The 16,565-nt window shown below is 33.5% G+C and overlaps 2 protein-coding genes across 2 annotated transcripts; one reads left to right on the top strand and one right to left on the bottom strand.

Annotated features, from left to right (window-relative positions):
• Window positions 1–2,382: 2,382 nt before the first annotated feature.
• On the bottom strand, window positions 2,383–4,409 carry LOC149896469 (uncharacterized). Its single transcript, XM_090117385.1, has 5 exons — window positions 4,321–4,409; window positions 3,976–4,139; window positions 3,431–3,606; window positions 2,977–3,065; window positions 2,383–2,794 (listed from the first exon to the last, which is right to left on the bottom strand). The coding sequence occupies exons 1-5, from the start codon at window positions 4,407–4,409 to the stop codon at window positions 2,383–2,385; spliced, it is 930 nt and encodes a 309-aa protein (XP_089973511.1).
• A 470-nt stretch (window positions 4,410–4,879) lies between these two features.
• On the top strand, window positions 4,880–16,125 carry AspRS (aspartyl-tRNA synthetase). The gene is made up of 13 exons (XM_090117598.1): window positions 4,880–5,013; window positions 6,809–6,929; window positions 7,224–7,386; window positions 7,738–7,873; window positions 8,566–8,743; window positions 9,751–9,895; window positions 10,594–10,745; window positions 11,290–11,456; window positions 12,751–12,866; window positions 13,304–13,458; window positions 14,683–14,794; window positions 15,501–15,560; window positions 15,968–16,125. The coding sequence occupies exons 2-13, from the start codon at window positions 6,816–6,818 to the stop codon at window positions 16,069–16,071; spliced, it is 1,602 nt and encodes a 533-aa protein (XP_089973724.1). The 5' UTR covers window positions 4,880–5,013; window positions 6,809–6,815; the 3' UTR covers window positions 16,072–16,125.
• The last annotated feature ends 440 nt before the right edge of the window (window positions 16,126–16,565 follow it).

Raw genomic sequence — 16,565 nt, 5'->3', positions numbered from 1 at the left:
GCGCATAACTCGAGAACGGCTGAACCGATTTCGATAATTCTTTTTTTATTATATTACTTGAAGTAACTACGAGGATGGTTTTAATGTAGAGAAAACGTAAATATGTACCACGGGCGAAGCCGGGGCGGACCGCTAGTTATTTTTATAAAATGTTCACTGTCAAATTTAAATAATTTTAGGTAATTATTGTACAATTTAGGTATTTAATATCTGAATGTATGTAAGTGTAACTATTTGTTTTTATTATTTTGTCTTCCTGTTTTAAATATTTTCATAAATATTGTGATGTAATATTATTTTAAGTTCCAAGACTTTTCTTTGAAATAAGATTAAGTATTTTTAACATATGAAGGAAAAGATAGTATATATGACAATAGTATAAATAAATAGTTAACCAATTAGCATTAAATTGTAAATATTTTCAATATAATTACCGACATAATGAATAATTTAAAACTGCAATATTCTGATTTAGTTGTATAAAAATACAACTGAATCAATCTACATATTATTATAAGTTTTAGAAGCATAATACTGTATGTGTAATGGTGAATACATGATGTTTGTTATACAATCGTTTTATTTATTTATATCCCGATGGCAGAAAAACATCAATGAAGTGTAATCTATCATTCTCTTCATTCTATATTTAAATATGTATCATACCTAAAATTGAAGAATGATTTTTTTTAAGCTATTGCATAGCTTCTATCGCGGGCCTTGAGCGCGGGGACCGAATCCAGAAATTCCGTAACGAAAAAACCTCACGCTCCCCACTCCGACGGGCACGAAGATGTGGCTTGAAGGCATGCTATGCAATAGCTTTACCGCGGCAGTCCTCGAGTGCCACACGTCTTTTTTTAATTTAATGACAAAACAGCAATAAAAATGTTGCAAAAGCGGAAAATCTAATGGCCGAGCCAAACATCATTGGTGAGATTAAAGCCCAAAGACTCCGATGGCTCGGCCATGTGGAAAGAATGGGGGAAGATCGAGCAGCGAAACGAGCGTACCTGGGACAGCCATCTGGACGCCGTCCAGTTGGACGTCCCAGGTACCGTTGGAAAGACGAAATTGCCAAAGACCTGCGCACCCTCCAGATTGAAAATTGGCAAGAGATGGCGCATTCTTTTTGAAAAATGGTTACAACATATTACAACATAATGTATTTAGGTACTTACATACTAATTGTCACTAGTATGACGTATGGAAACCTTTTTAAATTAAAATTAACTGCGCCTGTGAATTAATATTAGCAATAGATAACAATGGCTATAAACGCTACAAAATTATGCTCAATATTACCTACCTAAATTATCAATATTACCAACCTAAATATTACTAATTCATATTCATTACAATTACAATGTGCCGATTTTTAATCGTCATTGTTGTTTGCACATTTATTCGCAGTCTTGAAGATGATCGATATCGAATATATTTGGAAACTTAAGGGGACAAGTAGCTACTGAGAACTGTCGTCAATAATTTTACCATCAACTCTTAGTACCTAGATATACTTATACAATTCAATGGGTATTTAAAGATACTATCTTGCAATGGTATTTCCTATTGCATTTGATTTGAATGTTATCGTTACAAAACCGCAGATATCGATTTGTTCGTATGGCAAATAAATAATAGTTTAAAAAAACTAAAAAAACACGCTTTTTATATAAAACCGATCTAAAAAATAGAAAATAAATTTAAATTAAGAAAATATATACCATTATATATATCAAACATGCTGAACGTTAATAATCAAGTTTTCACTTCTGCCGGCACTCCCGGAGTGCAACCCGTCTTTTTTTTATCACACTATTACAATTTTTATATTCATTGAAATTTTGAAATAGTATTGACCGACCCGCGAAGGCGCAAAAAACAGTGCACGTCGTCCTCGGCGGGGCAGCTGCAGCGTCGCGGTGGTGGTGATTGCCGCAACACTCTCTGGAATCGCAGGTGTGCGCGATGTCGCAATCGCTATCAAGTACAAGTCCTTCTTAGGTGGCCCAATGCATCCTCTAATAATTAAGGCGTGTTATATGTAGGTTCATAACACGTGTTTGTGTTTGTTGTTTGTTGTTTGTTTTTCGGTGTTCGGTATTCGTTGTTCGTTGTTCGTTGTTCGTTGTTCATTGTTCGTTGTTCGGTGTTCGGTGTTCGTTGTTCGTTGTTCGTTGTTCGTTGTTTGTCAACAAAAAATAAATCGCTATTACCTACTTAAGTAAAAACAAATCATACCACATATAAGTATACATATACACATTTATTTCTTCAAATGAAAACAAAAACAACACAAACTACATCTTTACAAAATTTTTACCAAACAGAAAGAAAATAATTTTTTACATGCGAAATGCGAAGTCGTATTTTTGACAATTAATTTCTTTTCCCGCTCTTTCCCATAAAATTGACAACTTGTGCAAATGGCGCGAATTTCCCGCGCCGCGTTCTTTTTTTTAAACCTAGACCTGGCAACATATTGTCATCCGATTCAGCTATGGAGGATTCCATGTTTTTTGACGCAATCTCTTCCGATAAATCCGATTCATTTTTGTCCGTTTCAGTACAATCTCTGTATTTTCTGCTGTATTCGGCTTTTTCACCTCGATATTTAGAAGTGTCTGGAGAGCCAAACTTCATGTCTGGTGATTGGCACATGAGGGTGTCGTAGAAAAATTTATCTGCGCGACCTTCGGCTTTGGGTCTAGGTTTTATTTCATCATCCGAGCTTTCGTTGGAGGAATCATGGTGAGGGGAGCCTGGTGACGACTTCTTTGCGATTCTTGGGCTGAAAAATAATCTTTATTCTTTGATAAAATTAAAAATATATTGACGATTTAGTTAATTGGTAAATTTTAATGATTTTAAATAACAGAGGTTACGATTAAACAATATTCATACGATGTTCTGTGATTTTCATTCATTATAGATAAAATAGTCGGTCGTGTTTAGAGTTCATTTAAAAATTACCATCGTTTTTCACCTGCAAGAACAGGCGTCAACCCGGGCCGGGGAGACGGTGTCGCCATGAGACCAGCTGCAGGATCGTCGCCTTCACCCTTTAATAATTAATATTAACTCATCACTATCAACTTTACAGTGCTACCATACAGATAAGGCCCACAGAGCATTTGCGCTAGCATACAAACATAATTTAAAAATAAAACAACTCAGATAGGCTTAGGCTTTATAACTTCCCTCTCCGTTTTATGAATTCCTAGACGGCCTCATCAATTTTTTGATCACATACTTTTTATAACACGAAGATTGTGGCAATAGTCACACACAATTTGAGTTTTATCAACTCATCAGTACTGTCTTTATCAAAGATCTAATTTACAGTGCGGTATTGATAATTATTGCTTAAAAACGAACTGTAACTTAATATTACTTAAATCCAACTGCTACTGGCTTTAGTTATTACTTTATCCGCCAAATGAAAGTAACAATGCGTGATCCTCTCCACGTCAGCCCAGGCCACGATGTAGCGTGCCATCGTTAGCGGTATTTTGGGCAGGAAGTTTGAATGGAACTTCCCCTGGCAGTAGATTGTGATCACGTCTGTGTCCTTCACTTCGAATATTATGCGGAATATTGTGCCTGAAAATATAAAGCTAATGAAACTGCTTTTAATTCGAAGGAGCTCTTTGTGTGATGAATACGATAAATGATTATGCATATGATGAATACGTTTATAATTCTCTACTAATAACATAAAGCTGAAGAGTTAGTTTATTTGTTTGTACTTACTAATATCAGGTGCCAGTAGGGCACTGCAGGAAATAGTTCATACTTTTAACTACTGTTTCGATCTAAACAATAATTAGATAGCTCATATTTTATCGAGGAAGGCGAATGTAGCTATTATACTATCACGTTAAGACTACCTACTGGGAACAGAGGAATGCGGGCAAAACCGCGGACACAGATAATAATATGATAAACAATATTTTATCATTTAAATCGTACCAGGGACAAACATATTATAGTTAGTATCCAAATTCCCGCTTCCAATCCATACACCATTTCTTCTCGATAGTGAAATAATATTGTCCCGGTGGAATCTCACGTCGAAATGAAGAACAACGTCGCGTGGTTCTTCCCCTTCCTGAGCGCATAGGTTTATTGACATCCTGCAGGTGTTACCATGCATAAGTTCAATATTGGGAAATGGGAAAAAATTTGAAATTAAAGTTAAAGAAAATAAAGATTACATGTACGTAAATATATAGATTTAGCAAGATTCTGAGTTTATTGTTGAGATAAATGTATTGTAGTAAAATATTTCTAAATAAGCAGTCGACAAATACTGACTTTCTAGCATTTTCCTTGATTCTTCCACCGATTTCGATTCTGTCTCCAATTTTGAGAACGGAAGGTATATTTGCAGTAAAAACGGGCATTTTGATTTAGATTTAATATATTTTGATAACATACAGCCTCGCTTTTCTTCAAGTCAGGGCCAGTTATATTTTTGGTCATTTTGAACGAAAATTTTATACATCTGGAGGATATTAATTTGCAAAATGTATTTTTCCAACAATGCTAAAATAATCGAATTGGCAACTGTCACAATAAATGTCAGGTAACATTTATAAATCAATTTTATTTGTAAAAAGTTTCCAAAACATTGTATTTATTTAAAAATATGTAGTTAAAGGAGCAAAATCTCCTAGTAGCATCAGTCATAATATTAATTATTGTCTTTAGTTCTCCATAATTAATCAAATAAAATATTAATTTTGGGTTTAAATTAAATGAATTAATATAAAAAAAAGCAGAAACCCTAGAGTCTAGGCAGCATCTACGCAGATATTTGACATCACCAATGACACAAAAGACTTGTCAAATGTCAACCATATGGTGTTTGACATTTAAAAGTTATTTGTCGGACAATCTGATATAACCTATGCCCTACATAAAAGTTTATTTTAGATAAGTGAAAACACTTGAAATAAACGCATTTTTATCAAACCGGCACTTGCTTTAATCGGTTTTTATATAAAGGTAAGCAGTGCACATTAATTTCTTTTGTTTTTAATATTTTGCATATTGAAATAAATTGTTGTGAAATTTAATATTTATAAAAGTTCTTGTAGCCTGAGTCAATTAATTGTTAACAACAGTCACGTATGTGCTATTTAACATTTTACTATTAATAGTTCTATAACACTAAGGATTAAGTAGGTAGTCAGCATGTCGGTTGTAAGAACTTACACATCTAATAAGAATAATAAGTAATCTATACTAATATTATAAAGAGGAAAGGTTTGTATGTATGTATGTATGTATGGTTTTCACGCATAAACTACTGGACTGATTTTGATGAAATTTGGCACAGATAATCTTTAGACCCTGAGAAAGAACATAGGCTACCTTTTATTGCGAAATATGTACCACGGGCGAAGCCGGGGCGGACCGCTAGTAACATATAACTATGATAAAGGAAAACATGATTGAAAAATGGTAAATGTTAAAATATTTTATGACGATTCAAAAGTGCTTCTAGAAGAAGTCTAATTGAATAAATAAATGTTTGAGTTTGAGTTGAAAAAAAAATCGGAGCATCAAAAAATAGGTTCTTAAATAAAAATTGTATTCGATTCGTCAGATTTTCCTTTGATGAAATAGTATTGCATTGAATAATAAAAAGTTAAAGATTGTTTGATAGATTAGATATGAAGCTTGTAATCTACTATAATTATAAAAATAAGTCGGGCTTTCCTTCCTGACGCTATAACTCCAGAATGCACGAACCGATTTCCACGGTTTTGCATTAGTTGGAAAGGTCTCGGGCTCCGTGAGGTTTATAGCAAAGAAAAGGTGTCTCTGGTGGCGAAACGGAGTTCGCCCGGTTTGCTAGTAATTAATATTTTTTGTGTTGGCATGTCTATGTGTAACTTGTAACCAAATTGCAGTATGTAAAGTATTGAGGTGGTAATAAAACTAAAAAATGTTGTGTGGTTTTATGAAACCACGGTAAAAGTGAAACTGTTCGAACGGTTCCGAACACTGCTTTGTGTAGCGCATGTCGCGTGACGGTCGGCTGCCGAGTAGGTATACCTACTCGGCAGCCGCGATACACGCGACATGCGCTACACAGACCAAAAAGTTTGAGACGATGTAATAAAAGTTTCACTTTAAAAAGATGTTAAAATATTATTTACATTACAATGAGTAAATATATATACTCATTGTAATGTAAATAAAAATATGAAACTACGATGTTAGTCACAGTCTATTTATAGAAATAAAACCACATCAATATTTGCACATTTTATCATGAAATAATGTTGCAATCCAGTTTGTATTTGATTTCATTTATTTATTTATCATTGATTAAAGTCTGATGACTATTTTTGAGGGAAAATCCCATTAAAATTGATGTATCCTTCCAAGAGATGATGAAATCATGCTGTTTTCTATGTACATATATAATATTTAATATTAAATACTTTATATAGTTTGTACAACTATTGAATCTTCTATATAATAAAAATGAATAGGCAAATGAGTTGCTAAGCATAAAACTTGAGAATGGCTCGAACTTAGTTAAATACAAAAAGGGGGCAATAGGGCAGAACAACATTTGCTGGGGCAGATTATCTTAAATTCTGTTATTGAAGTGAAACTTCTTTAGGCACGTTTAGAGTAAAATTTCAAGGTGGAGTTATGGCAATACCGTCACGTCATGAAGTAAGGCGACAATTTTATCATCTTTGAAACTTGCCAAAGAAGTTTCACTTCTGACACGTGTGCTCGGCACACACACTCTTTCAACAAAGTAAATTATATATTTCAGCAATATAATGGTTGTGTCAGAAGAAACCAACCCTCCTATAGAGGGGGAAGCACCAAGTAAGAAAGCAGCGAAGAAAGCGGCAAAAGCTGCGGAGAAACAACAGAAAAAGGCTGAACATAAGGTAGAACATTAAAACTTATTTTAAATAAACATTTATTTATATGCACAAAATGAACAACATACTGATTTATGATATACAATAAAGTAACTGGAAAAGAAAATTTAATTTATTGTTAATTGTGTAAAATGACAACAGCCGTTTATAAGCCACGCTTTTAAACTCTCGCTCATAAAATAGATTACATCTTGCCTTTACAAGTCTGGCAATTACCTGACTTTCGTATTGACATTTTGGAATATGCACAATGTATCTTTAGCTTGAAAACCACCATAATTCTTATTTAAATGATCACAGGGTGCAAACCCAGCGCAAAACGACACAGCCGAACCAGACATCTCCGAAGGGTTGTACGGTGTGTACAAACTGATAAACTCCGATGGTGGCTACAGAGACAGGGTTTATGTTGATGTAAAGGATCTTAATGAGAAGGTGGTTGGGCAGACTGTGTGGGTGCGAGGTGGGTTTAATTACTTATCTTATACTAATAATATTATGTAAATGATCTATATTCTATACTAATATTAAAAAAAAAGCATGTGTGCTGAGCACACGTTGTAGCTTATTCGCCTGCTTTGTCTAAAACCTTATAAATTATGTCCTAAAACCTTCCTCGAGAATCACTCTATCTATTAAAAAAAATCCGTTGCGTAGTTTTAAAGATTTAAGCATACATAGGGACATCGGGACAGAGAAAGCGACTTTGTTTTATACTATGTAGTGATAATATATAGTGAAATGTGAAGTTTTAGACTATGCAAGTGAAACCGTGTGTTCAAGCTAGTATAACAAATTTTATGCAAATTTTAAGCTCGTCTCCAAACATCACGAGCGAAGGGCAAGCAATGTTTCGCAGTGTTGAGACAAAATTCCAGTACTGTTCAACTGTTAATCAGTGTGAACGATGAACGGAAGGTCAGCAAGCAAATGGTCAAGTTTACTGGCAAGTAAGTTGTTAAGTTATGATTGTGTTAAGTTATTGTCAAGTTAGTGGTTAAATTAGTTTTGGTGTTGAAAAAAAATTAAAAGCAAAGGAAAACCAAAAGGTTAGATAATATGAAAAATAAAATAAAAATACATACATGCAATTTGTCATAATTAGAATTTACGAATACAATTTTACAATTGAATATAGCTTTATTGAATCATGAGTTAAAATATTATAGTCCTTAAAATTATGTAGAAAATATATCAGACCAGATGATTTTCTATTTATATCAATATAACAATATCGTCAGAACATTGTCAGACTCAGAAATTTTCCCGCAAAAAATATTTTACATAACTGTTATTGAAATGGATATTGCTATAGTTGCGATTCGAGGTAATATAGGACCTCAAAATTATTCTTCCGTAAAAAGTGTCTTATTGAAAATCTGCCAGTTTATACAAGTTCTTGGTTACATTTTTAAAAGAAATAGTTTTAAAAATGTCACCAAGATTTAGATTTAGATTTATTATATGAATTTCTTCAATAGATTTTTTTTCAATGTACCTCAGACTTCTATGTAGTCTATTTCAGGCACCAGTTTCTCACAACGTTATCCTCTGTACTTTGTGTAGTATAATTAAGTTTTGTAAACTTTTAATGTTGTTAGAACCAAATAAAGATTTTATTAATTTATTATTTATTTTCCAGCATAACAAAAGAATCAATAGTCGACATACAAGCCACTATCGTAAAAACGGCCACGCCCATCGAATCTTGTACCATACAGAACGTAGAACTGTCCGGTCTACAAGTGTGGGTTGTTTCATCAGCTCGGGCACAATTACCGCTGCTTATTGAGGATGCGGCAAGACCGGAGATATCTGACGTGAGTATTGTTGTCTTTATTAATTCATTAATTTTTTATTTAATCAATATAATACAGGACTGACTCCTGACATACAGGTTTTTACCTAGTTTGGGAGTCAGAGACTTCAGTATTTCAAAATGTAAAACTGTTGTCAATAAATAATTTTTATTATTTATTATTTTATTTATAATATACTATGTGTGCTCCGCGGTTTTACCCGCAGTGTTCCGCTCTTGTTGGTCTTAGCGTGTTGATATATAGCCTATAGCCTTCCTCGATAAAAGAGCTATCTAACACCGAAATAATATTTCAAGTCATTCCTGAGATTAGCGTGTTCAAAAAAACAAACAAACTCTTCAGCTTTATAATATTTTATAGATTATGCTCTTCCCTACTCCTTTCCCTTAATTTCATTTCTCTCCAGACGTACGTCTGGTTGTCTGAAAGAAATCGCTGCATAGCGATAAGGGCGACAATTGTTTAAATGTATTCTTAACTTTTATTGTAACAGAGCAATAAAGAATAAATAAATAAAATCTATACTATACTAATATTATAAAGCTGAATAGTTTGTTTGTTTGAACGCGCTAATCTCAGGAACTACTGGTCCGATTTGAACTATTATTTTTGTGCTAGATAGCCCATTTATCATATCACGCTTAGACCAACAGGAGCGGAGCAATGCGGGTAAATACGCGGGGCACAGCTAGTAAATAAATAAAATGTGTTTAAAAACCATCGTTACTGCTTCGCTGCGATAGATTGTATATGCAGTTACTTTTTAAAAGTACTTTTTAGTACTTTTTTACTTTTTAAAGTGAAACTTTTATTACATCGTCTCAAACTTTTTGGTCTGTGTAGCGCATGTCGCGTGACGGTCGGCTGCCGTAGGTATAAAGCAGTGTTCGGAGTCATTATCGTACAAATACGATAATTTTGTGCCTAAGTTTCACTTTTACCGTGGTTTCATAAAACCATACAACATTTTTAATAAGCAAATTAGTTATTATTTCTACTACATTTAGGATCCCGAAGCCCTAAAAATTCGTGTGAACCAAGACACCAGGTTGGACAATAGAGTGTTGGATTTACGTACACCAGCGAACCAAGCCATTTTCCGTATTGAGGCAGGCGTTTGCAGGCTCTTCAGGGACATACTTACAAAACGGGGTTAGTTGTATTGTAGTATAAATATGTTAATTGTTGATTTATCTATAAGAAAGTTTGTTAACACGTAGATAACTTAGAATGTTAGTTACTTATTACACAAGAACGGCTGAGCGGATTTTGATTGTTTGATTTATATTGTTTATAATCTATATACATCTGGATAGTCACAGTTAATATTGTTAAAATATTCAACATAATATTAATTATTAATTTAAAAAACAAGTGCGATTTATCAGTTATTGAAAAATCAGCAAAAGACAACGAATAATGCAATAGATTTACTAAAAATTTTACTAATACTACCTACCTATTATTTCATTTTAAAATATTGTCTTGATTTTTTCTCATGTATAAAAAATTCTTACTTTTACAGTTTAGTACTCCATTAAAATTTACCGGCTTTAAATTTGAATTAAAAGTCTGTTTGACTGATTTTTACTTTTCTAAGGGCCGATTTTTCAATGCTTGGATAAAACTTATCCGTCCAATAAAGTGTTACACGATAATATTAAAATGTCACGTAAACTGTCAAATACGGGCAATTAGAATACGTTTTTAAAATGGTAGTTTTATACATTATTCGACGAATAAGTTTTAACCAAGCATTGAAAAATCGGCCCTTAGTTAATTATTGTCTTTATTTGTGTGTGATTGCAGATAAAACCATAAGAATCATAATAATAATTTAATTTTTCCAGGTTTCGTCGAAATACACACGCCAAAAATAATATCGGCCGCCTCTGAGGGCGGTGCGAATGTTTTCACTGTGTCGTATTTTAAATCCTCTGCGTATTTGGCGCAGAGTCCACAATTGTACAAACAAATGGCGATAGCCGCTGATTTTGATAAAGTGAGTGATTTTTGGATTTTATTAGATACTTTTAGAATTAATATATGTGTTTATAAGAAAAAAATTCAATCATGAAGCGGTATCGAATAGTTCTTTTTTTGCATCGCGGTATTCCGACAATCGTTTTGCAATATGTCGGATTATAAGGCGCTGTCTAGAGATCTCCCTATAGTCCGGAAGTTTTTTCACAAGAGTAAAGGTACTCCTGTGAAAAAACTTCCGGTAATTCGACAAATTATAGACCCAATGATAAGATAAGATGTTATAGCTAGTTTTGTTTCACAAGTAGGGACAATTCATGCTTCATATTATATTTTGGAATTAACCCATTGAGCCCCGAACGGCCCGATCGGTCCACGACACAATAGATTTTCTATTGTGTCTGTGATTCCGGGGCCTGAGTTATTACAGGAATGTCTTCAGCTAGAGCAAAACAGTGGTGGCACATTTTTTGTGTATAGGTTGTAAATATTATTTTTCAACATTGAAGTGGTTTTAGTTAAAATATTATTATGTATTTCTATAAAATATTATTATTTCCCAGGTATTCACAGTGGGCGCGGTATTTAGAGCCGAGGATTCGAACACGCATCGCCACTTAACAGAGTTTGTGGGTTTGGACCTCGAGATGTCGTTCAAGCACCACTATCACGAAGTGCTCGACACAATCGGACAAACTTTCACCGATATGTTCAGAGGGCTGCAGGAGCAGTGAGTTGTTTTTTGATGTTGTATCAAAATTTATTTAGCCGTTCACATGTGATTGTACGAATGAAAATTATGGCTTAATGCAAAGTGTGTTTTCTATGTGATTGTAGAAGCGAATAATTTTGTTAAATGCAGTGTTTTTTTTAATAGTAGTTTTACAGTTTGTTAAGTTTTTAAAGGCACATATAGAACGTAAATTTTGTTTGTTTATTCTTAGAAATACGCCAAAATATTGTGTCGCAGTATTTTTAAATAATTTGGAAAATCCAAAAATGCACGCCTCATAATTTTTTTTTAATAAATATTTATTGTGGGGCGGTGTTTAAAAAAAATTATAAAAAAAAAAAAATTAATATTTATTAATTATTATTTTTGTTTATTTAATAACAATTAAACCACATCGAATCAGACCCTGAAAAATGAAAGGGTTCTATTCCTGAGCATACTCAAGCGTAAGAGAAAAAAAAAGACTCGATTAGTAAAGTATTTCGGTCGCTATCGTGTTAACAAGAAAAAGGATCCGCACATACAGACACACGGACGTCCAAGACAGAACTTTTTTAAACTGTTTTTTAACTAGTTTAAATAACAAAAATGACATCAAAAATATCATGAACGTTAAAAATAGTGTTTTTTCTTAATATGTGTGTGTATGTATTATCTTACAAGTGCAATGTATGATATATAAAGACATTTTAAGTTTGAAAAATCTGATGTTTTGCGCGAAGTGACAGTAGTACCCACCTCAACGCTTCGCTTATGAGGCGTGCAATATCTCAGAAACGACTTGACCGATATCTACGAAATTTTAGATACATTCGATAGATCTGGAATAATTTTTAAACTATGTGCATACCTCTAAGTGTCAAGTAACTGGCAGAAAAAGTTATATGTTAGCGTTTATATTGCTTTAATTGAAATAAAAGACTTTATACAAGGATTTTATATATTATTCATTAATAAACGTGATGTATTGATTAAAAATATTATATACTAGCTGTTCCGCGCGGTTTCACCCGCATTGCTTCGCTCCTGTTGGTCGTAGCGTGATGATATATAGCCTATAGCCTTCCTCGATAAATGTGCTATCTAACACCGAAAGAATTTTTCAAATCGGACCAGTAGTTCCTGAGATTAGCGCGTTCAAACAAACAAACAAACTCTTCAGCTTTATAATATTAGTATAGATATATTGCCTATTGTACATCTCATAAGTAGCCATCTCAACCATGTAACAAACTGTTTCTTTGGACGATAAAAACTATTCATTCATTCATTAATAATTATTAATTAACAGATTCGCATCAGAAATAGCGACAGTGGGCCAGCAGTACAAAGTGGAGCCATTCAAATTCCTAGACCCACCTCTAAGGTTGGAATTTCCGCAAGCTGTTCAAATATTGAAGGAAGCTGGTAAGTATTTTCTAGAGTTTGATACATTTAGAAATTAAAATACGTATTTAATTTCTAAAAGCTATTAAGTTTTGAAAGTCGTGATTTCAGCCTAGACTTCATTTCCATTTCAATGTCACATTAAGATTGTAAAAACCGTTCGATTACAATATAATTCGCGAGATTTCAAACTCAAAATCAAATAAATGTTTCAGTTTGAGTTTGAATATATAAAACTGTCGAAAAATCTTAACTTTTTATTAGTGATATATCAATGTATAAATTGTTATAAAAAATAAATAAAAATAATATGTATAAAGGTCGAGTAATCCTCTAAAAAAGAATAATCTTATATTTAAATCAACACTACAATCAAAACGATCATCCCCAAAAAACAATATTTTGAATGCTTATTTCCTGTACATAGCAGCACACCCATAACTGCTAAACCGTTTCAGGTGTAACTATCGGCGATGAAGACGATCTTTCCACACCGGACGAGAAACTCCTCGGTCGGCTTGTTAAAGCTAAATACGACACGGATTTCTATATATTGGACAAATATCCGCTGGCCGTCCGTCCGTTTTATACTATGCCCGATCCTAATAACCCGGTAAGTTTTTGTTTGTATGTATGTATATCATAGCCTAGATGATTATGCTACTAACGAATAAGTATTACTATTAGGGCCGATTTTTCAATCCTTGGATAAAATTTATTCGTCGAATAATGTATAAAACTACCATTTTAAAAACTTTTTCTAATTGCCCGTATTTGACAGTTTACGTGACATTTTAATATTATCGTGTCTTTATTGGACGGATAAGTTTTAACCAAGCATTGAAAAATCGGCCCTTATTAGATAAACTAAAGACGAGGTAAAATCCCCTATTCGAGATAGTACTATTAACACATGACACTTGAGACTTTTATAATGTAAGTAAATTACTATAAAATGTTAAGCAAAATTAACTACATACAATAACGATTAAATATATAAAAAAATTTTGGTCTGATATACAGCTGCTATATTATTATCCTGTCTGACATTTCTTGCTCTGATAATAATTTGATATAATAGTCGTATAGATTAAATATATTAATCTCTCTGCTACTAATCTTAATATATATATAAATCTCGTGTCACAATGTTTGTCCTCAATGGACTCCTAAACCACTTAACCGATTATAATAAAATTCGCACACCATGTGCAGTTCGATCCAACTTGAGAGATAGGATAGTTTAAACATGTAGGTACCACGGGCGAAGCCGGGGCGGACCGCTAGTATAGAAATATATTTACTTGGTTTACTGCTACATTTCGATGTCTGAAATTTTTTGGTCTGCTACCCAACTGCTATATTACAACTTATTATATTTTTTGGTCTACCACTTATTATATTGTTGTCTGGAAGAAATCGCTTCAAAGCGATAAGGCCGCCAATTTGTACGATGAAGATTCATTTTGTATATTATTGTATTTTATATCTGTGCATTGTACAATAAAGTGTTTTTTTATTTTAAAGTGAAACTTTTATTACATCGTCTCAAACTTTTTGGTCTGTGTAGCGCATGTCGCGTGTATCGCTACTGTAAGTAGGTATACCTACTCGGCAGCCGACCGTCACGCGACATGCGCTACACAAAGCAGTGTTCGGAACCGTTCGAACAGTTTCACCGAGTAGGTATACCTACTCGGCAGCCGACCGTCACGCGACATGCGCTACACAAAGCAGTGTTCGGAACCGTTCGAACAGTTTCACTTTTACCGTGGTTTCATAAAACCACACAACATTTTTTTTTTTTATTATATTTTTTGGTCTGATCAATGAACAGAAAGCATCAAACTCGTACGACATGTTCATGCGTGGTGAGGAGATACTGAGCGGTGCGCAGCGAATACACGACCCCGAGTTTCTGACTGCAAGAGCGAAACATCATGGGATTAGTGAGTTTTTTATTTATATTTATTTTTCACTAGCAAACCGGGCGAACTCCATTTCGCCACCAGAGACACATTTTCTTTGCTATAAACCTCACGGAGCCCGAGACCTTTCCAACGAATGCAAAACCGTGGAAATTGGTTCGTGCGTTCTGGAGTTATAGCGTCAGGAAGGAAAACCCGACTTATTTTTATATAGTAGATTAATATGTACATTTCAGAAAAATTCTAATATACATATTTAAATTCCACAACCCAGTTAACACAGCTGCTAAAACACGAAAGACTGTTGTTTTCTGAACAAACAAAATTGTAATTCTAAATTTTAATTTGTATACTAGCTACCTCCCTCCATAAGACCTGTGTCTTCCCGAGTTTAACGGTGGTAAATGTTAAAAATACTATGTAATGACGATTCGAAAGTGCTACTAAATAGTAGTCTAATTGAATAAATGAATGTTTGAGTTTGAGTTTGAGTAACACTTAGCAACACATTTGGCGATACATTTTTATTGTGTAGCGTAGTACACGCAAAAGCAAGTGTTTAGCCTATAGCCTTCCTCGATAAACGGGCTATCTAACACCGATAGAATTTTTCAATTCGGACCAGTAGTTCCTGAGATAAGCGCGTTCAAACAAACCAACTCTTCAGCTTTATAATATTAGTATAGATAATAAATGAAGTTGTAAATATTTTTTTTTATGTTTTCAGATATTGAAAAGATAGCAGCATACATAGAATCGTTCAGACTTGGCTGTCCACCACATGCAGGTAACTAGAGTTTTCTCTTTTCTTATTTTGTTATTTTTATTAACTTTCCAATTTCGATTTATAGCGTTTTCATAGCTATTAGATATACAAATTCAGTAAACATTAGCATAATATGTCGATTATAATGACAAATGCATAATTTATTTCAAATATATTCAAATAAACTTGGTAGAGTCAATTTTCAAAAAAATCAAAGCCTAACGAAGGAGTTTGACAACAATTGATTTTTTATTCACTCCCTTTGCTCGAGAAAAACCCATTTGCTAATCGAGACTAAAATCTATCTCCATAGCAAAATGCATGCTGATTTGATTAATTTATGCAAAAAAGCGAAAGAGACATTCCCCCTCAAAAGCCTTCGCTTTTTTTAAACTTAATATATTATGTAAATTAAATATTTTTTACAGGTGGTGGCATCGGTCTGGAAAGAGTGGTTATGCTGTACCTCGGTCTCGACAACATTAGGAAAACGTCGATGTTCCCGCGCGACCCTAAACGTGTCACCCCTTAAATATTTATTATCTATGCATTTTGTAATCTGCGTTTATTAAAGAATTTTATATAATCTGTGTTTTATTAATTTTTGTGACACTATCCCTATGTATTTTTGCGGTTCCTTTAAATTGATGATTCGTGTATTTACATACCAACATTAAATATTCAAACATACAAAAAAGGACACGAATCACATTTATACATAAAAGTATACACATTACATATCAACATAGCATCAAAAGACTGATCTAAACTTGAACTTGACTATGCAAATAATAAAATATATATAAAATTCTCGTGTCACAATGTTAGTCTGCATACTCCTCCGAAACGGGTGGACCGATTCTCATGAAATTTTCTGTGCATATCGGGTAAGTCTGAGAATCGGCCAACATCTATTTTACATATGTACCACGGGCGAAGCCGGGGCGGACCGCTAGTAAAATATATATTTCCACACTACACAACTTACTTGTCATTACGTAAATAGAATATTACGATTAAGTAGCA

This window comes from Colias eurytheme, chromosome 28, assembly GCF_061535395.1.
Source record: "Colias eurytheme isolate Ceu_HAF_F1 chromosome 28, ilColEury1 Martin Lab GWU primary, whole genome shotgun sequence".
Classification (NCBI taxonomy): domain Eukaryota; kingdom Metazoa; phylum Arthropoda; class Insecta; order Lepidoptera; family Pieridae; genus Colias; species Colias eurytheme.
This window is presented reverse-complemented; position numbering and strand designations above follow the sequence as displayed.